Raw genomic sequence first — 19,180 nt, 5'->3', positions numbered from 1 at the left:
CAAATGAACTAGAACTAGCAAAAGTTGTTAGAACAATGGAGGATAGCACATAAAATCTCAGCTATTAGTTTTAGACACAAAATTCATCTAAATAAAGGAGAACTACTAGCATATTCAATAAAAAGAGTTACTTATCAATCCATCACAAACAAAAGAGTTACAGATCTCCTCCCAAGATTCCTAGTCTCATCCTCTGGATTATCTACAAAATTCTTAGATTAATTTTTGAGTATATAATGTATATAGTAATCCATATTATTTATCCTCACCCCACTATTATATTCACTTGTCCTCACTCCATCATTAGGGCTAAATTCCCATTTGTTCTTTATACCCCTTCCTTTGAAGAAGAAAAAATTTAAAGTATCAAAGTAAAAAAGGAAAATGAAAGAAAAAAAATATTATGGAAGAATAAAAAGTGGATAAGAAAATATTGAAAGAGGAATTTTTAGCAGTTGCTAAAGCATAAAAAGAGAAATAAAAAGAAGAAAATGTGCTTAAAGCTTGAATAATATGGGATCTTCTGTTATAAGAGACTCTATCCAAACAAAAAGCTGAATAATAGAAAATATCGATACATTGGCCACAATAAGATAACTTTGGCCACCATAAGATAAGCAAAAAACTCATACTGTTCAACTTCCTCAATGCATAGTTTTATGCATACGCTCAACATCCTGATTAGTATAAAGAAGATATAAAATACTTAACTCAACACCAAATTAAAAATATGAATCACAAAAGTCAAAATTGATTAACATGGTAGAAAAAAGAAAATATTATAAATAGGGGAATAAAAATTAAAAACTTGTAGAGATGGTAAAAGCTGTAAATAGAAAAAGGTTAGAAAAGAGTAGAATACAATGAAAAAGGACTATATAATAAATTGAAAGATTGACACTTAACTAGTAAAATTTTCAACTCATCTTCAAAGCTATCTTTACAGTAATTGAATATAAAACCACTTAAACTTCATCTTTTTATAAACTTAATCTTTGAACACCCTTCAAGAATCAAATTGCATCATCTATAACTCCTTAATTGATATCACAAATCACACTCCACATCAATAAGAAATTATAGGACATAGACAATGTAATTATGTTCTATAGAAAAGCAACAACAATACACTAAGGATAGGCACAACACCAATATAATCATGGCCCACAACACCAAAACCTCAATCTAATAGAGTAGTGTTAGTAACATTAAGTGATATACTCTTTGATCAATGATGGCATGGTATGATAAAAGAAGAAAATGTACTGAAAATTAAAAAGTAAGAACAGATTTGATTTATTCCTTTATTCTCTTTTAGATTAAAAATTATGTTAGCTTCTCACTAAATCTAGGATTGTAGCTATCAAAAGCATAATCCCAAACATTGAACAAAGCAATCTCCACCAATGTGAACTATGAGAATAGGTATATAAATTGGGTTTAGACTCTTGTTTACATGTAGGAATGGATGGATTAGATGGAGTCCTTGGATAATATGCTAATTATAGTAATATAGCATAGAGATAGCCCATTTTGTATATGTATGTATTTAATAAAAGTATTTAATAAAAATTTTAGTTGATTAATAATAATTTTAAAAAACTTTAATTTTCCATGTGATGTATGGAACAACATTTAGTTTGCTTAGTAGTAGTGCTTATTATTTATTATATTTATTGATACTTATTTAAGTTTATAATTAATATACATGTTTTTAACCACAAGATAGTAGTTTCTCAATGCTATGTGATTGCAGTTGAATAATCAAACTCAATTGATGGTGGCATTATAAGTTTTAACCACAAGACTAATATTTTTATATATCAATCATTAGATGGTAAAATAAACTAGAATATACTAACAATTATTTAGAAAAGTTTATATTTATAGCCATGTTTGTAAATTATAAATTTTAAATGAATAACAGCCATTAAATAGTAAAATATTTTTGTTCTAAATATATCCACTACCACCTCAATCCTTTTACACGTTTGCTTAAATAGATAAAAAAAATTTATATTAAAAATCTCAAAACATAGTTTTGCATTCAGAAACATATATCTAAGTATTAATTTTTTGAAAATTATTATATAAACTTTATACTGTTGAAAAATAAATATTTATAATAAAATATAATTTTTATTTTATTTTTCATAATATTGTGAGGTCTAAGTGTACGGCTATGATACTATATACTAATATTAGCATAGTGGGATTTTGAAAGCCATTAGATTAGTTTTACTTAATCCTATATCTAACATAGGGTTTTTGACTAATTAATATGTAGATTTTTATATTCCATTTCCATATTATATGCATTCACATAGGTGGAGTTAAAGGGCAACTTTAATTGCCTCTAATGAGTGCTTGGCTTTGGGCTAATTTAGTTTTTACTGATGATTATGATAATACTTTCCAACAATTGCATCACTTACATCATAAGTCATTTGAGTCAATGATGCAGTTTGGTGTTTGTTTTCAAAATTTCTTATTTTATACAGAGTTAAATATGTCAAAGTGGATCAAATTGGGAATGGTTTCAACTAACATTTTGTCAAGATCTTATGAGCCTTATACATATACTTATTTTAACCACCCTTAACAATGCTCTTTGACTAGTATAATATTATAAAACATTGTTTCTTCCATTTTTCATTGCATGTCTTTTAGCTCCACTTCCTATGGGAAATGGTCTTGTTTTGATAGAGGTTAATGCTACTGTTGCTCATGTTCAAAGACAAAGGTGAAGATGTGATCATGGCTGTGATGCCCACTATTGGGAAGTTGGTTATATGTATCAGTGTTGTCAGCATTTTCCAGATTGGTGCCTTCCATTTCCTGGGTGAAGGCCTTGGCATTAACAATGTCTTATTGATGTTGTTGTAATGGAAGATTTTAACATAGAAATTCTTTTGGAAAACAAAGAGTTGCACAAGTAATTGCATGAATAAGTCAATGGCCCCTCCCATTATATTATGGCTACATCTTTAGATTTAAGGACATAACTTATCTTGGGTATTATATTTTTCGTGAAGGTTTGCAAGTTAAATTTAACAAACTTGTGATTACTCTAAAGTTCCCTACTCTGAAGTGTATGAATGATGTGCAATGCTTTTTGGGCAAAAAATACTATCTTAGTCATTTGGTTGATTATTTTTTTAATCGTACTGCACCATTGTGAGCATTATTAAAGTCGTCAATATCATCTTTTGTGTAATCTAAAGATTGCAAATAGGCATTTACAGATTTTAAAGAACTGTTAATGACTCCTCTGGTTTTTGGCATATCCTGATTATACTCAACCTTTCATTTTGTATGTGGATACTTCTGATATCAGTCTTGGGGGTGTCTTAATGCAAGAAAGTACGAGTGTGCCTAGTTAACGTTATCTCATTGCATATATTAGTTGTATATTATAATGAATAGAGATGAACTATTCCATGATAAAAAAAGAGTGTTTAGCAGCAATTTTGGGTTTCAAAAAGCTTCATGTATATTTGCATGGTTGTTGAATATTACTAAAAAGTGATTATGCTGTAGTTACTTCATTATTAAGTGGAAAAACTTGGTTGGTTATATTGCTCGATAGGCTTTAAAGCTTTAAATATATGATTTCAAAGTTGTTAATTTCTTGGGGAGTTCTATAGTTGATGTTGAGGCATTTTCTCGAGCTCCTCTTCCTTCTTTGCTATTTTCTTTTGTTCTTAATGAGCCTATTGTTTTAGCATTTATGGATTTTTTGGACAAGGATTTTATACTATCGACAGTTATTATACTTGATATTTAATGTTTATAAGGCCGAAAGCAAGATTTAATTTTTTTTACGAGGTTCATAAGGCTTAAAAGGTTGAGCCATAGATTTAAAGTCTTTGTGATGGATTTGAGAATTTTGTATCACTTGTTGATGATTTGTTATTTTGGCATTTATATTTTCAATATCGCTTTGAGGATAACTTTCATTTTATGGGGATTGATCATGATAATCATTTGTGGTTAGTAGCACTTTCGATTTTTATTCCATGCTTTCTCTATGATTATCATGATTATCTTATTTTAGATAGATATATGAGGCATTTTTATGTGATGGAAAAGCTACACAAATCTTTCTATTGACTAAAGATGGGACATGATGGTATTTGGTATATGTGTAGTTATGTTTAATGCTAAACTCATAATACTCTATCTCATGTTACGAAAGAAGGGTTGAAATCAATTGCATTTTCTCATTTATTTGAGTTAATGCATTTGATTTGATGAAGCATTTTCCATGGTTGACTATTAGTAATGAATATTTTATTATTGGTTTTAACTACTTGACTTGCTAAGTGGAAGTTGGTGCTCTTACTAATGAGTTTACAATTGTTGTTAGATACTTTCTCCTCAATTGAGTGGTATTCTAACAATTTTGTCAAACATGAATTCTCTCAGATAATAATCTTGCATTTATAGCTGAGGCATTTCATGTTTTAATATCTTGACTAAAGATATGCCATACTTTTATAAGTGCTTATCATCTATAGATAAATGGTTTGGTAGAACAACTCATTTAGATCTTCAAAAGCATGATCATAAAATATATAAACTTTCAACATTTGGATTAGGATGGTTATTTGCCTTCTTTTTAGTATATGTATATCATAAAGGTACAAAGTTTTGTTAGTGCTTCACTATATAAACTCTTATATAGTTATAATCAGATATTGCTAATAAGATTGAGTTTACTTTCATGATTGCCACAAACTGCCGATGCTAAATCTTAGGATTAGTATTTGATGAGCATTCTTGCATTTGTCCAAGTGGAGTTTACTAAACATTTGAGCCATGTATAAGTGAGTGAGGAATTTGTTTTACATTTATAGTAGCATATATAATATAGCACATATAAACATATAATATTTATTACATATCTTTATACATAACTTGTCTAAAGTTTCATCATTATTTGATGAGTTTATTAATAACATATTTTCAGACAAGACATATATTAGAAATAAATGGCTCTTTGAATATTTTAACTTGTGTCTAGAGTATATATACAAGTATTTTTTCATTACTTAAACTATTAAATATATTTTTTGAGACAAATATAGATGTAATAGATCAATCACTATATGTTAGATTATGATTCAATGTTCAAAAAATTATTTTATAAATATTAATGCTACTTTTATTTTTATGGTTAGGGTTTAGAGTAAATATTGTTTTCCATTATTAATTCTAACACAAGAAATTAAATATAATAATATTATAACTCAATTACTTTATTTTTATTATTACACATGGGAACCATCCAACAGGAAATTATGATTAAAAAATAAGAATTCATAACTTTTATTTTCATAAGAAAATAAGTACAAATATTTTACTTAAAAATTAACCATATCTATACATTGAAAAATAACTATTAAATTTTTATAGTGTCATCTTTTAACTTTATTTTTTACTTTTCTAAGTATAAATTACCAATATAGAACTCTTTATTTGTTTCATATGCCATGTATGTATGCCATATGAAACAATAGAAAGTAAAATAATCAATGCTTTTAAAGAATTGGACATTAATATGAAATATCAATGTTAGTGGTGGAAATATGATAAAAAATTAAATTTTGAATCTTTAAAAATTTATATAAATTTATTGGGCATGAAATTATTATTACTCACCTATTCCTCCAATGTCCAATAAAGATTCTTCCTCTAAGTGTGTATTCAGGACCAATTAGCCACTTTCCTAAGACTTGAAGTAGTACAAGTTCCTCTCTAGTTGTCAGCTTTAATCCAGTGATCCCTGATTATGATGACAAGGTTGTTTTTGATTCTTGTAGAAAGAATCTTAGAAATTGCAGAAACAATGTACACGTGATGAGATTCATGATCGTGTCCATCGATCGGACTTGGATAATGCAAAGAGGCATTGGAGCTCCAAAACCGAGTGGCCTACTGAAGCTCGATCTTGGAGCTTGTGGTTTGAGTTTCTTTATTTCTTTATCCCAACCGGAAGATCATTGATGCTTCTCCTGTGGCCTGCTCCAGCGGGAGGAGAATTCCTCTTCAACATCATCGCACAAAACTCGTCGTAGTTTATTCTCCCATCCTGCATGAATCGCTTACCATTCATTTTGTAAATGAGATCCACAAACTTACATTGTCCGTGTCCACTTCCTTGATGATATCTTTCGCGTCTTCCACGCCGAGTCCATGCTTCACTAGCGCGGCTTCCAGTTCCTCCATCGTAATGTACCTATGGAGAAGTTATAACTTTCTTCCATAACCATGAGAAAATCGGCTCACCCGCTGCCATCAGTGTCGATGTTTTGAAACGCTGCGTGCAAGTGGTCGCCTCTGTCCATCTTGTTTAGATGCATCGACGCTTGAATGAATTCCAAGTAATCAATTGTCCCGTTTCCATCGACATCCGCCTTGAGCAAGTTTGCAGTGAGAAAGAAGCTTTCAAACACATCCGTGGAGAGAGATACTTACAGCCTCCATTAGCTGCCGGATCTCAGCATCGATCATGTTGGAGCCTTGTTTTGCAAGACCAGCTTTCAGCTCTTCAAATGTGATCGTACCACTGTTGTCTGTGTCCATTTGCTTGAACATGTCCTTAAGCTTTATGATCTCCTCCTCGGAGAGACTCTCAGAAATGATCTGCGATGGTGGAGCAAAGATTTGAGAGCTTATGACCAAGATAAAGAAAAGATTGCAGACCTTGAGAGCGACTTTCTTAAGCTTGTTCATGGCCGAGAAGTTCTTCATTCTGGACAAGACTTCGCCATCAATGAGCTTGTCTGGCGCGTCTCCGTCTTCCTTTATCCACGGATGTTCTGTGCTATCAAAGAGACGTGTCATTAGATGCGTTGTAGTCACCAAAGCTAACGTGCCTCAAACTTACGAAGAACATCAGCAGCACTCAAACGCTCTCGGGGATTCGGCTTCAGCATCTTTCTTACCAAATCCTTGGCGCTCGCTGAGATGGTCGGCCATGGACTCCCATTAAGATCCAAGTGCCCTCTCAAAACAGCCTCGAAAATTCCTTGCTCCGTCTCTGCGGAAGAAAACTCCATGAGAAACGCTGGACAGAAAACTATCAAAAACTAGCTAACCTGCCCAAAACGGAGGAACTCCAGCCAAGAGAACGTAGAGAATAACACCAGCGCTCCAAACATCAGCCTCGGGACCGTAACTCTTCTTCAAAACTTCGGGTGCTACGTAATAAGCGCTGCCTACAATCTCTCTAAAAACCTGCCCTGCAAGCCACCACCTCAACTTGTCAAAATCAAAGCTTGGAAGAAAACCAGAAGAAACAAGGGGCTAGTTCCATACCAGATCTGAAAAACACCGAGAGGCCGAAGTCCGTCGCCTTGACGGGAGCATCCTCTCGCTTGTTGGCCAGCAAGAAATTCTCGGGCTTGAGATCTCGGTGGATCACTCCGTGCGAGTGACAAGTGTGCACCACCTTGACAATCGTCCGGCACACCGCCGAAGCAGCCTTCTCGGTGTAGTGGCCCTTGGAGACTATCCTGTCGAAGAGCTCTCCTCCCTGGCAGAGCTCCATCACCAAGTAGACGGTGGACTTGTCCTCGAAAGTGCTGTAGAGCTCCACGATGTTATCCTTCCCTGTCAAGTGTTTCATGATCTGAACCTCCCTCTTGACGTCGTCCACATCGTCCTTGTTCATCAGCTTGCGCTTGGAGATGGTCTTGACGGCAAACTGTTGAGCGCTCTTCTTGTCGGTGCAAAGATAAGTCACTCCAAACTGTCCTCGTCCCAGCTCCCTTCCAATCGTGTACTGCTGCTTGATGTCCTTGTGAGGCTGCCCGAGAACGTTGGCCACCAGCGCTTGCCTCGCTGATTGCTTCTTCTCATCACCACCGCCCAGACAGTTCCCCATAGATCACAGCGCTAGAATGGAGCCTTTGGAGCTTTTCCCCCTCTCTAGAGACGCTGCATTGCTACGCTAAAGACTCTTGGAACCTTTCTGGCGCTCTAGAGGTGCTGCATTGTCAATCCCGGGCTGAGATTCCTGCCCATCGCCAATCATCTGGTCGCTCTCTTGTCGAAAAGCTTGGATCTAGCAGCTTGCGAGAGGGAGACGTCGAAATCCATCGGCTAGGGCGCTGGCGCTGGCCCTGGCGCCGACGATCGGTCGCTAGGAATCGAGGAGACAGACCTGGAAACCATGGACGGCGCTTGCGATTCCTGTGGAGAATTCACGGGCACTGGGTCGTTAGTTAGGGCAATGGGAATCGAAAAGTAGGGCTAGCGGGGATTAGGGCTTTAGGAAATCTTTGCTCGATTCGAGGCGCGCAATGCAGCGCAAGCTCGGCTATAGGCCGGCATTGCTGTGGAATCCAGCAGTGTACGAGTACCTTAGAGAGGCTTATGGTCCGGATCACTTCTCTCGAATCTGTGACGCGCTCACGTAAGTTTTGGAAGGATAGATTTGATTCCTATAGAATGCTTGGGCATTTTGCTGCCTTGTTTTGCAAATTTCGTGATGCTCTCTAGTGGTTTCTAGTTTTTCTTGCCTTGGAAGTTCTCTGGTTTTCGAGAGTTTTGAGAGACTTTACTTAGTTTTTCTTGCCTTGAAAGTTCTCTAGTTTTTAGAAACGTTTACTTACGTCTTGTTTCAACGCAGTCGGCCTTCTACGTACTGCTGTGTTCGCGTCAATGCGATGCAAACAAGTACTGCCGCCGTCATCGCGGAGCTCAAGGAATTCTTATCGAGCAAGGAAGCGGAAGGAACGACTTGCTACGAGCATCCCTTGCTTAAAAATGTGGTGATTGTGCCTGGCCGTGGTCCTTGCGACGTGAGCTATGACGACGAGGTACAAAAGATCGTAATGGTTAGTAGAAAGTGTGCGGAAGCTGTGCTCCGTGGTGCCGAGGTAAGAGTTTTTGTGTTCCGCGTTTCTCTCTTATAGTCTTTAACGACAGCGTGAAAGGTTTTTGTTCCAGGTGTTTTAGCTTGTAGCGAGCATGTCGATGAAGGTGACTCCGTAGCAGTTTTTGCGAGGATTGAAGTCAAGGATAGCGCGGGGAAATGGTCGAATGGGGTTACTCGAGGGACGACTATCCCTCTGAGCGATTGGGAATCATGTAAAGTATTTTCCACTCTGATACAGTTTTTTGACTTATTCTTCCGGGTTTGCAGCTCTTGGAGGCAGTCCATATGACTGGTTTATCGGGAAAGGCCGCGCGATGATGTCCCGGCCTACGTTGTTCAGGGAAAGGCAAGGCATTGCAGTTAAAATGACAGATCGGATTTACAACCTTCCTGCCTTTCATGGTAATATAAACAGCCTTTCTGCTCTTGGTTTTACGCTTGTGTCTCAGGAATACTTGAAGGAAGGGTGTTCTTACAAAATCTACCGAGCATTGTCACGGCCATTGTCCTCGGTATGTTAGATTCCTCACGATCAATCGATGAAAAAATAAAACTAAGGTTTGTCCAGATCCACAGCCTGGAGAGAGGATATTGGATATGTGTGCTGCCCCGGGTGGTAAAACGACTGCTATTGCCTCTCTGATGAACAATACTGGAGAAGTGATCGCTTTGGATCGGACACATAACAAGGTGAGAAAATACCATTTATTTGTCGATTTTCTGACTTGTCCGACCAGGTCCTGGAAATTTTAAGCCTTGCGAAGGAACTTGGATTGTCCTGCATTCAGGCTTTCAAATTAGACGCTTTGAAATCTGTCCAGGTGGATTCCGATGCGCAATCTTCGCTAGCGCTGACACAGCCTTTAGAGAAAGGTCTGACGTGCAATTATGCCTGTGTTTTTTTTGCAAATATCTCTCACTTTGGCCGTGCAGAAATCCAGTGCTTTATGGCAACTCTGGGTGATCCCCCTCAGACTGAAGTTCCACCGACTAGTCAATATACAAGTAAAGCTCGTGAAAGAAAAGAATCCCGGAGACTGAAGAACGGCCGTGGAAGAGGACAGCATTTAGGAGGCAGAGTGGACATGATAAAACGCTTTCCTCCAAACTCGTTTGACAGAGTTTTACTCGATGCACCATGCTCGGCATTAGGATTGAGGCCACGTCTTTTTGCTGCCGAGGTGACGTACTTATCCTTTTTTCCTGGGATTAAACTGTTATCGTTTTCTTACAGGAAACGTTAGAATCTCTGGGACGGCATGCGATTTACCAGCGTCGGCTGTTTGACAGAGCCGTGGAACTTGTGAAAGCGGGCGGAACGTTAGTGTATTCCACGTAAGTCGTGCAGTGTGTTGTGTGTAAACTGATGTTTCGTGGAGGACTTTGTGCAGGTGCACCATTAATCCTGGCGAGAATGAAGCTTTGGTGCGTTATGCACTAGACAAGTATAAGTTTTTGGTGCTTGTGGATCAGGTAAAAGTTAGTTCTTTTCTGATCAGATTAGACAGTCAAACAGTTAATTGTGCCAGGTGCCAAAGATTGGAGGCCCGGGGCTTGTCGGAGGAACGAGTGTCTATGATGGTCGTGGCTACAGGTACAATGATCTTTTTACTTTTAAGAGCAGGCCAAAGTTACTCCTTTTGAACTACAGGGAATGGCTCAAGGAAGGAGAGCAATATCTAGTGCAAAGATTTGATCCGTCCAGTCCAGTCGATACAATCGGATTCTTCATTGCAAAGTTCCAGGTGCCGGCAACGAAGAGCGCAAACGTCTCAGGCAACTGTTAAGTCATCGTTGAAGTAGATGTGGACGACCGGGATGTAAAAGTACGATGCTAGGCCCAGGGACACAAACAGGTCGGCCTCGTCGGCTATCCCGTTCTCGGTGAGTGTCTTCTCCATGCTCAAGTCGACAAACTCTTTCTTGTCATTTACACACATTGCTTTCCAGGTGTAGCTGTTGGCGTGCGCGTTGTACGCGAGATAACGCTCGAGGATGTGCTGCACATTCTCCTCGGACGGCACCTAGTTGAAGAAAATCAGGCGAGAAAGAGGAACAGACTTTGCCAACTTAAAAGCTTACCTCGAGAAGGATCTCGTGGTCGATGAGAACGTTCTTGATCCTCACCATCCGGGTCTTCCTGCTCAGCTCCCGATGATATACTCGGGATCGTTCCACCAGTCGAAGGGGTAGCCGCTGTTCCAGTCCGTCCGGGGTCCCGTCGGTGGGATGTGAACGAATCGCCCCTGCGAGCAGTGACACCAACAGATCCTCGGCGAGAGCTCTGGCAAGCAAAACTTATCATCACCTGTGGAACGTCGAAGGTCTCGACGTTGGAGACTGGATCCCGGTAGAGCTTGACGCTGCCAGTCTTGGCATCAAACCAGTGGCTTATGTCACCGCCGGCTTCGTAGACGAGCAACTGCGCACACACTTGACGAGAAGGCCAAGCCAAAGCTTAGATCGCGACGATGGAAGCCAAAAAATCGCATTTTGGAAGAGACAATAGGATAGACAATGGGATACCTTGCCAAGGACGCCGGGGTTCTTTGGGATGAGCTTGGTAACGTCATAGACGGTTCCCAGGGACGTGACCCAGCAATCGCCAAGCGTGCAGTGCTCTTTCACCTCATTGGCCGTGTACCATCGGCTACTTCGGCGTGGACAGGCCATTCTTTCTAATCTCCCCCCACCTTTTCCCCGTTTGGATTTGGAAAGCCACGCAAACCCTAACCCCTGGTGACGTCAGCCCTAGGTTCAAGGGATAACGTTATCGGCTCGGTCAAATCCTTGACAAAGAAATCGATCGTGATGATACGCCGATGTGGATCACTGGGATTTGGATTTGTATCGTGGAAAGGTCGCCCATTTAGGCAAATCAACCCACAGAGAAAAATAAGGGGCACACATTATACGCGCACACGAACTATTCCCGGAATATCCTTCCACGTGTTACTGGTATATGCCCGACACTTAACCCTCGATGGCGAGTTTCCTCTCTTTCTCTCTCTCTCTCTCCCGTGTTGTTTTTGTGTGCTTGGCTGCTAGAGTCTTTGGGGAGACGAAGAGGTAGGGTTTTAATCCTGATTCCATAGCTCGCGCTGGTGCCGCGGTCTTCATTGTGGATTTCTTGCGATCCGGGTAGAATCGTGGTAGTGTAGTACGAATTTCTAGCTTAGGATTGCCCATGGTGGGGCAAATAGAGCAAGTGGCTATGTCGGATGTTGCAATTGAGCACAACATAGCCTCGAAATTGGGTGGAAAAGGGGGAGGAGGATGCTGCTGTTGCTGCTGTGGCGATGGCAATAGGAATTCCCCTTGCAAAACTTCCAGGCCGACCGCGGTGGCATCAGCGCCACGGATCATTCCAGACGAGAAATCTCGGCAAGTGAGCGAGGCCTCGACGTCGTCATCAAACCTGGACCAATTTCTACACCACACAACGCCCAAAGTACAACTGCAATATCTGCCAAAGGTTTGCTGTGGCATTGGCATTTTGTTCTAGCGATGAGCTAACGAGGATTTGGTTCTCTTTTCTTTTTTATGGTTCTTCTCTCTTGCAGACTTGTCTTTGGGACAGCAGTGTCAAGAGATGGAGGCCGGCCAATGTGGAATCCATCCCTTTTTTCACCCTGGGAGATTTGTGGGATAGTTTTGACGAGTGGAGCGCCTATGGAGCTGGAGTTCCTCTGGTGCTAAACGGGAAGGAGGAAGTGGTGCAGTACTACGTACCATACCTTTCTGCGCTTCAACTCTACACAAGGACGGGTTTGAGGCGTTGCTTGAACTCGAGGTAAGTCGTTTCTCGCGTTTCTTTGCTTTCGCCAGCTTCTTATTCTAAGCGATTTTTGTGTTCTTGTCGCAGGAAGTTTTGCCATGACTCCAGTGATGCTAGCGAGAGCAGTGACTACCGTGACTCAAACAGTGATGTGAGCAGCGACAATGACAGTGAATCCAGTGTGGAGGGGATCGGTCCCATCCGGACGTCCTTCTGGAAGAAGTGCCAGACCACGGGATTCTGCCGCGGCCGTAGCAACGCAACGCTGAGTGCCTTGCATGAAGTGTTGAGCGATGACGATGACGAAGAAGTAGACAACTGGGAGCGCAAGGAGGCCGATCATCTCCTCCTCAGTTACCTCGAGGACTCAGCGCCTTACAGCCGCGTTCCTCTGATTGGCAAGGTATGGCTTCGAAACTTTTTCAAGTTCTTCATGTTTTTCTCGTGCTTTTCAGATTAGCGAGCTCGAACGGAGTTTTCCGGATATCAGGACGCTCCGTAGCTACGAGCTCTTGCCGACAAGCTGGTTCTCGATAGCTTGGTATGTCCACAAGCTTGTTCTTTTGTTCGCCCTGAGCGCAAAGCTTTCACTCCCAGGTATCCCATCTATCGCATTCCAACGGGGCCAACTCTCAAAGACCTGGGAACTTGCTTTCTAACTTTCCACTCGCTTTCCACTCCTTTACAAGGTAATGGCTGTGGTGCTACAGAAAGTTTCTGAAGATGCCAATGGATCAGAGATTTCAGATGCTCCCGAGCCTCCTCTGGGATCCGCGAGGCTCGACTTGGTCGATGGTTCCATCCGGCCAGAGGATGGCTTGAAAAGGCTGGTTTTGCAGTCGTTTGGACTGGGATCTTACAAGCTCAGGGGAGCGTTTTGGACGTCGGCTGGAAACCCCGAGAAGCTCCTGGCATCCAACTTGGAGGGCCATGCGGACTCGTGGCTCAAGGGACTCCGTGTCCGCCACCCCGACTTCGAGTTCTTTGCCTCGCGGAGTCCAAACCGGCGCTGAAAGGATGAGTGATCCCAGGTAATTTTGATGTTTTTCGTCAGCTCTTCGTCAGTGGAAGCAAAAGCCAAAAAAAAAAAGGAGAAAAAGAACCAACACCCGAAATTAAAAAGGAAGAAAAGAGCTACTAAAGTTTGGTGAATCGAGAGAAAAAAGTAGAAAAAGAGAGAGGATCGTCACAGGCGTGATCGAAGCGATTCGATCAAAGCTACAAGGAGGTCACCACCAAAGCAAATCGAGATCATCTTAAAGCTATGAGAAGATGATGATCGCAAACGACGAAGCAAAGGATTTGATCCTCCGAGCGTCACCATTGGATGAGCCCAAAAGGAAAAAAACGAAGGAGGAGAAAAATTCTAGCTTGCTTTGATCACCAAAACCTCATGTTGCGTGATTACGTGGAATGTCACGGTCGAGCCTCGATCTCTTTTTGACGAGTGCACGTCAAAAGAGGCAAACGTGGCGACGACTAAGGGCATATCCGCTTCTACCTCCATGGAATATGCCTAGGGTTTATAGGGGGATTTATCGGTTTTGAATTTCAGAGGGAGAGAAAGAAGAGAGGAGAGCGATTGTTAGGTCGTGGCGAAGGCGCCGTGAAGCTGCTCGCGCGCGACGAGGAGGACGACGACGGAGTAGTTTGCCCTAATATCTTGGAGAATGAGGGGGCGCTGGATCCGTGAAAGCGCCATGGCTATGGTCGTCGCCGCGCGACGGATCAACAAAGGCTGCCGCTAACGCGCTCTGAGGTATGGCCGGACGAAAATGCAGTTCCCCCATTCCTTGCCGCCGCCCCTTGCTTTGTTTTCTTGTGGCTTGGCCCTTTGCCCGTCCAAAGTCCGAGAAGGAATAGTGGCGCTCCTCCCCATTTTGGTTTGGAGAGATTTTTAGCAGTCTAGCGTCCTTGTTAGGGAGTCGAGCCCTTTTTTTCTTTTCTTCCTTTGTGCAGTTCCTCTTTTTTGTTGTTGCGTTGGGCATAAATTTGCCTTCGTTCGTCCGGCACCTCGCTCATGCGGTCCATGTGTTCACGCTGTTTGGGCTTGTTCCACTTGCTCACACGAAAGCATTTTCATAGCACTTTCATGAATGCCTTGTCGGCACGTTGCCATTCCGGTTGACTTTGGTGCTTGCAAGTTCGTGTCAAAGAGCGCGCAATTGCTGGAGGAGTCGTTCTAGAAGTTGGGATCTCTGACTCGTTATTTTCCTTTGAAGCGGCCCGTGCCCCTTTCCTCTCTCGTTTTAAGGCTTTACCTTGACAGTAAAGAGGAGGAAGTTTTGCTCGTGGGAGGTTGAGTTATGGGGCCGGATTTCCTTGTGCACGTATGGAAGAGTGCGAGGAAATGCTGGAGTGGAAGATCTAAGCGCGGTGGGGATGCGGAAGATCTACTGGCGATTGCTGATGGAGACGAACATGAAGTCCACTGCAACAATCCGCCACTCAATGCCCCTTTCAGGTATGAATTGCGATCTTAGCTCTTGTTTCGCTGTAAGTTTCTTTATCCTTTTCACTCCAGGTATCCAAACAATAGAACCTGGACTACAAAGTATACATGGTACAGTTTCGTACCGAGATCTTTGTTTGAGCAGTATCGGCGAGCAGCTTATTGGTACTTCACGGCTATGGCGGGGCTGTCGCTAACGCCCTTCAGTCCATACCGACCGGTCAGCGTTATTTTGCCCCTTCTCTTCGTCATTGCCCTCGGCATGGCGAGAGAGCTCTGGGAGGATGTTCGTCGAGCACGAGGGGATCGTGAGATTAATTCCAGGCCCGTGACATGTTGCACGAGAGGCACGGCACAAGTGAAGCTGTGGAGGGAGCTTCTGGTCGGAGATGTGGTCAAAGTCAAGGACAAGGAGTTCTTCCCGGCAGATCTACTGCTTCTGCAATCCAGCAATTCCGATGGAGTGTGCTACGTAGAGACGAAGAACCTCGACGGGGAGACTAACTTAAAGGTGACGTCTGGCTTATTCCTTGAGTGAACACAAGTAATCTCGTTTCTGTGATTTGATAGGCAGGTCCGACAAGCGTCGCAAAGTACAAGTCATTTGGTTAGCGATGAAAGCTTCAAGGACTTTGATGCGGTTCTGAAGTGCGAGCCTCCCAACGCTTCGCTTTATACGTTCAGCGGCAGGCTGGAGTTTCCGGATGGCCAGGTTTCTCCCATGGGACCGCCGCAGGTGCTTCTCAGGGACTCCTGCCTCCAAAACACGGATTACGTATACGGGGTGGTGATTTACGCGGGACGGGACACGAAAGTCATGAGAAACGCCATCAATCCACCGTCGAAACGCAGCCGCATGGACCAGAAGCTGGATCACATCATGTGGGTTATGTTTGGGATACTCTTCGTCATGAGCTTGGCAACGGGTCTAGCAGGTGGCCTCTTGACGAGGTTCCGACTGTCGAGGCTGTTCTACTTCAGGCCTTTCGAGGACAATCCTTATTACAATCCCAGGAGAGCAGCCATCGCTGGTATCATCGCGTTTGTAAACGGCCTGGTGTTATATGGCTACCTTATCCCGATCTCTCTCTACGTCACGCTGGAGATTGTCCGAGTGATCCAAGCCTTGTTTATTGGCCAGGACCTGGGCATGTACGACGAGGAGACTGACCGGCCTGCGAAAGTGAAGTCTTCCGGGTTGAACGAAGAACTTGGACAAGTGGATACCATCCTGTCCGACAAGACTGGAACGCTCACTGCCAACCAGATGGATTTTTGCAAGTGTACCATCGATGGAACTTCATATGGGACGGGATCTACAGACGTTGAAAGAGCGTCCAAGAGGCTGGGAATACCTTTCCTGGAGGCTCACGCCGAGGATGCTGACACCAGTGATCCGGTTGTGAAGGGGTTCAATTTCCAGGACGACCGGTTGATGGATGGGAAGTGGCTGAAACAGGAGAATGCCGACAGGATTAAGCTTTTCTTCCAGACGCTCGCTCTCTGCCACACAGCGCTACCCGAGGGTGATATTGCGGATCCAAAATCTATCCAGTATCGCGCTGAGTCTCCCGATGAGACTGCTCTTGTGGTGGCGGCCCAGCAGTTTGGATATGTTTTCTACAAGAAGACCCCGACTACTCTATATGTGAGGGAGATAACTGGAACCAAAGGAGAAACTGCTGATAATGCTTATGAGCTTCTAAATGTGCTGGAGTTCAGCAGCGCCAGGAAACGCATGTCGGTGATCGTGCGCCTTCCAGGAGGTAACATCGTGCTTCTATCGAAAGGTGCTGATTCCGTGATGCTCGACCGTTTGGATCGCCATGACGAAGAACATATATCCATAACACTGGACCACTTGCGAACTTATGCCGAGGTCGGTCTTAGGACGCTGGTGTTTGCCTACAAAGAACTCAAGCCAGTAGAGTATGAGCAGTGGCTGGAGAAGTTCACTACTGCTCAAAATGTGATCGGGAAAAACCGGGAGGAGATTCTGGAAGAAGTACAGGACGAGATAGAAAGAGGATTGAAACTCCTCGGTGGAACAGGTGTCGAAGACAAGCTACAGGAAGGTGTCCCCAAGTGTATCGAACGCCTTGCTCAGGCAGGAATCAAAATATGGGTTCTAACGGGAGACAAGATGGAGACCGCTATTAACATTGGCTACGCATGCAGGTAAAAGGCACCGCTTTTTTCTTACATATCTATTTTAAATGTTCGTATGGTATTTTTTCCACAGTTTACTGCGACCCGGCATGGATAAACTCATCGTAAGCCTGGGAGGATCGTCAGTGCAGGTTCTTGACGAGAAGCTGTCGCATGGAGGATTGTCCCCGGACGATAGAGCGAGAAGAAGAAAAGATGTATGTGTTATGAAGCCTTTCTTGGGATCAATTAACTTGTGGCAACTTTACAGGAGCTGCAAACTTTGGTTCGTCAGCAACTCGACGACGGCCTGAGAGCCTTCGAGAGCAACATTGAGCTGGATGAACTTCCACGCGGGAGCTCGTCAAGTCGTCATGAAGGAGGGTCTGGCAGGTTTGCTAATATCCTTCAAAGAGACAGCGGAGGTGTCTCAAGCTTTCGATCCTTTGGAAGCCAGAACCTACAGAGAACGATGTCGAGAGATAGAAGCAGCTACACAAAGATGGACGACGCTGTGAATGATGCCTATGCACTTGTTATCGATGGTGATTCACTGGCAGTCATACTGACGGGAGATTTGCAGAACTCATTCATGGAGCTAGCTACAAAATGCTCCTCGGTTATTTGTTGTAGAGTTTCACCCAAGCAGAAGGCATTCGTGGCGAAGCTGGTAATGAAGGGATTGGGTAAAGACAAGCTTTGCCTGGCTATAGGCGACGGGGCAAACGACGTGGGAATGATCCAGGTTGCCAACGTTGGTGTAGGGATTATTGGCGTCGAAGGTGCTCAGGTAAAAAACTCTCTTGTTTTCTCTAGTGGACTAAAACCTTTGTCTGTGTTTTGACTGCAGGCTGCTATGGCTGCCGATTTTACCATCGCAAAGTTCCGATTTTTGGAGAGACTACTCCTTGTACATGGTCATTGGTGTTATAGACGTATTTCGGTCATGGTAAGCTTCTCCGGTCGTAGAGTCTTTGCTGACACTCACACCCATGCATTTCGCCCTCCGCAGATTCGCTACTTTTTGTTCAAAGTCTGCCTTATAGGCTGGATTTCTGTCTACTCGAATATTTTCACGGTGTTTTCGGGCAATCCTCTCTACGACGACTGGTACGCATCCTTCTACAGCACGGTGTTCACCGCACTTCCTGTTGGAGCGGTGGGAACGACAGACCAGGACGTTTCCGCCGAGGACTGCATAAGATACCCGCAGCTTTACCGAGCAGGCCAGAGGCAGCAGTACTTCAACACGAAGCTGGTGTTTCTATCTATCATCCACTCGGTCTACGCATCGCTCGTCATCTTCTTCTTCCCGGTGGCACTCTACTTGGTCTCGGCGTTCCGATCAAACGGGCAGCCAGCCGCGCTCCAGGACTTCGGAGCGGCACTCTTCACCGGACTGGTCCTGGTACCCAATCTCCAGCTCTTCACTTACGTACACTACTTCACCTGGATCCACCACTTCCTGATCTGGGGCAGCATTCTCGTCTGGTTTCTCTTCCTCATCATCTACGGTTCGCTATCGCCAGAGCTATCGACCGGGGCTTTCATGGAGTTTGTGGAAGTCTTGGCACCGTCCCCGAGCTACTGGCTGCTACAACTCTTGGTGGTGGTGGTGGCGATCTTTCCAGATGTGATCGTCCGGAGCTTCCAGTGGCTGCTCAGGCCAGCGGACTACCAGATCGTGCTGGGCTTGGCGAAGTTTAAGAGTCAGACTACCACTACCACGCCGGCTCCAACACCGGCCTAGAGACGATTTTTACTTTGCCTGTGATGGATCGATGTTCTTATCGTTTCCTGTGGTCGTGATGTTTTTCCAGGGGAAGTTTTCCTATGGTCTTTAAAAACTCGAGCTTAAAATGTGAATTTGAAAGTTAATTTTAAAATTTGAATTCCCCGCGCTCTCGTTTTAGGG

General features: G+C 43.1%; 4 protein-coding genes across 9 annotated transcripts; 3 read left to right on the top strand and 1 right to left on the bottom strand.

The window, feature by feature from the left end:
* Positions 1 to 5,789: 5,789 nt before the first annotated feature.
* LOC9631929 (calcium-dependent protein kinase 17) lies at positions 5,790 to 8,194 on the bottom strand. The gene is made up of 8 exons (XM_002991510.2): positions 7,324 to 8,194; positions 7,104 to 7,247; positions 6,893 to 7,045; positions 6,709 to 6,824; positions 6,481 to 6,648; positions 6,292 to 6,419; positions 6,145 to 6,241; positions 5,790 to 6,094 (listed from the first exon to the last, which is right to left on the bottom strand). The coding sequence occupies exons 1-8, from the start codon at positions 7,889 to 7,891 to the stop codon at positions 5,978 to 5,980; spliced, it is 1,491 nt and encodes a 496-aa protein (XP_002991556.1). The 5' UTR covers positions 7,892 to 8,194; the 3' UTR covers positions 5,790 to 5,977.
* A 75-nt stretch (positions 8,195 to 8,269) lies between these two features.
* Positions 8,270 to 11,016, top strand: LOC9631928 (putative methyltransferase NSUN6). Of its 4 annotated transcripts, none has more exons than XM_024665386.1 (12): positions 8,270 to 8,422; positions 8,639 to 8,888; positions 8,946 to 9,099; positions 9,155 to 9,289; positions 9,337 to 9,399; positions 9,456 to 9,577; positions 9,625 to 9,760; positions 9,821 to 10,068; positions 10,122 to 10,222; positions 10,279 to 10,360; positions 10,417 to 10,771; positions 10,838 to 11,016. In XM_024665386.1, the coding sequence occupies exons 1-11, from the start codon at positions 8,310 to 8,312 to the stop codon at positions 10,672 to 10,674; spliced, it is 1,662 nt and encodes a 553-aa protein (XP_024521154.1). In that variant the 5' UTR covers positions 8,270 to 8,309; the 3' UTR covers positions 10,675 to 10,771; positions 10,838 to 11,016. The 4 variants fall into 4 exon arrangements, with proteins under 4 accessions (XP_024521154.1, XP_024521153.1, XP_024521155.1 ...); XM_024665385.1 differs by having other exon boundaries at positions 9,625 to 10,068; positions 10,417 to 10,481; positions 10,539 to 10,771; XM_024665387.1 differs by lacking the exon at positions 10,838 to 11,016 and having other exon boundaries at positions 10,404 to 10,481; positions 10,539 to 10,646.
* An 892-nt stretch (positions 11,017 to 11,908) lies between these two features.
* LOC9631927 lies at positions 11,909 to 13,974 on the top strand. Of its 2 annotated transcripts, none has more exons than XM_024665390.1 (6): positions 11,909 to 12,362; positions 12,451 to 12,680; positions 12,753 to 13,068; positions 13,121 to 13,206; positions 13,263 to 13,354; positions 13,413 to 13,974. In XM_024665390.1, the coding sequence occupies exons 1-6, from the start codon at positions 12,075 to 12,077 to the stop codon at positions 13,676 to 13,678; spliced, it is 1,278 nt and encodes a 425-aa protein (XP_024521158.1). In that variant the 5' UTR covers positions 11,909 to 12,074; the 3' UTR covers positions 13,679 to 13,974. The 2 variants fall into 2 exon arrangements, with proteins under 2 accessions (XP_024521158.1, XP_024521157.1); XM_024665389.1 differs by having other exon boundaries at positions 11,912 to 12,362; positions 13,404 to 13,974.
* A 217-nt stretch (positions 13,975 to 14,191) lies between these two features.
* Positions 14,192 to 19,157, top strand: LOC9631884 (probable phospholipid-transporting ATPase 8). 2 transcript variants are annotated; one of them, XM_024665378.1, is made up of 8 exons: positions 14,192 to 14,424; positions 14,888 to 15,129; positions 15,190 to 15,628; positions 15,692 to 17,295; positions 17,360 to 17,483; positions 17,537 to 18,055; positions 18,116 to 18,214; positions 18,278 to 19,157. In XM_024665378.1, the coding sequence occupies exons 2-8, from the start codon at positions 14,972 to 14,974 to the stop codon at positions 19,013 to 19,015; spliced, it is 3,681 nt and encodes a 1,226-aa protein (XP_024521146.1). In that variant the 5' UTR covers positions 14,192 to 14,424; positions 14,888 to 14,971; the 3' UTR covers positions 19,016 to 19,157. The 2 variants fall into 2 exon arrangements, with proteins under 2 accessions (XP_024521146.1, XP_002991598.2); XM_002991552.2 differs by having other exon boundaries at positions 14,192 to 15,129.
* Positions 19,158 to 19,180: the final 23 nt, after the last annotated feature.

The sequence above is a fragment of the Selaginella moellendorffii genome, unplaced genomic scaffold (assembly GCF_000143415.4).
Source record: "Selaginella moellendorffii unplaced genomic scaffold, v1.0 SELMOscaffold_121, whole genome shotgun sequence".
Lineage (NCBI taxonomy): Eukaryota > Viridiplantae > Streptophyta > Lycopodiopsida > Selaginellales > Selaginellaceae > Selaginella > Selaginella moellendorffii.
Note: the sequence above shows the minus strand (reverse complement) of the source record. Positions and strands in the feature narration are given on the sequence as shown.

Bases quoted from the DNA above. Each gene is read 5' to 3' on its own strand.
- LOC9631929 (XM_002991510.2), bottom strand. From the start codon at position 7,891: ATGGGGAACTGTCTGGGCGGTGGTGATGAGAAGAAGCAATCAGCGAGG. The intron at 7,248-7,323 runs GTATGGAACTAG...GGTGGCTTGCAG, and splicing joins CTCGGTGTTTTTCAGATCTG to GGCAGGTTTTTAGAGAGATT. The intron at 6,242-6,291 runs GTGAGCCGATTT...ACTTCTCCATAG, and splicing joins ATCGACACTGATGGCAGCGG to GTACATTACGATGGAGGAAC.
- LOC9631928 (XM_024665384.1), top strand. From the start codon at position 8,310: ATGCAGCGCAAGCTCGGCTATAGGCCGGCATTGCTGTGGAATCCAGCA. The intron at 8,423-8,638 runs GTAAGTTTTGGA...GTTTCAACGCAG, and splicing joins CGAATCTGTGACGCGCTCAC to TCGGCCTTCTACGTACTGCT. The intron at 9,400-9,455 runs GTATGTTAGATT...AGGTTTGTCCAG, and splicing joins TGTCACGGCCATTGTCCTCG to ATCCACAGCCTGGAGAGAGG.
- LOC9631884 (XM_024665378.1), top strand. From the start codon at position 14,972: ATGGGGCCGGATTTCCTTGTGCACGTATGGAAGAGTGCGAGGAAATGC. The intron at 15,130-15,189 runs GTATGAATTGCG...TTTTCACTCCAG, and splicing joins CCACTCAATGCCCCTTTCAG to GTATCCAAACAATAGAACCT. The intron at 17,296-17,359 runs GTAAAAGGCACC...TTTTTTCCACAG, and splicing joins AACATTGGCTACGCATGCAG to TTTACTGCGACCCGGCATGG.
- LOC9631927 (XM_024665389.1), top strand. From the start codon at position 12,075: ATGGTGGGGCAAATAGAGCAAGTGGCTATGTCGGATGTTGCAATTGAG. The intron at 12,681-12,752 runs GTAAGTCGTTTC...TTCTTGTCGCAG, and splicing joins AGGCGTTGCTTGAACTCGAG to GAAGTTTTGCCATGACTCCA. The intron at 13,355-13,403 runs GTAATGGCTGTG...CCAATGGATCAG, and splicing joins GCTTTCCACTCCTTTACAAG to AGATTTCAGATGCTCCCGAG.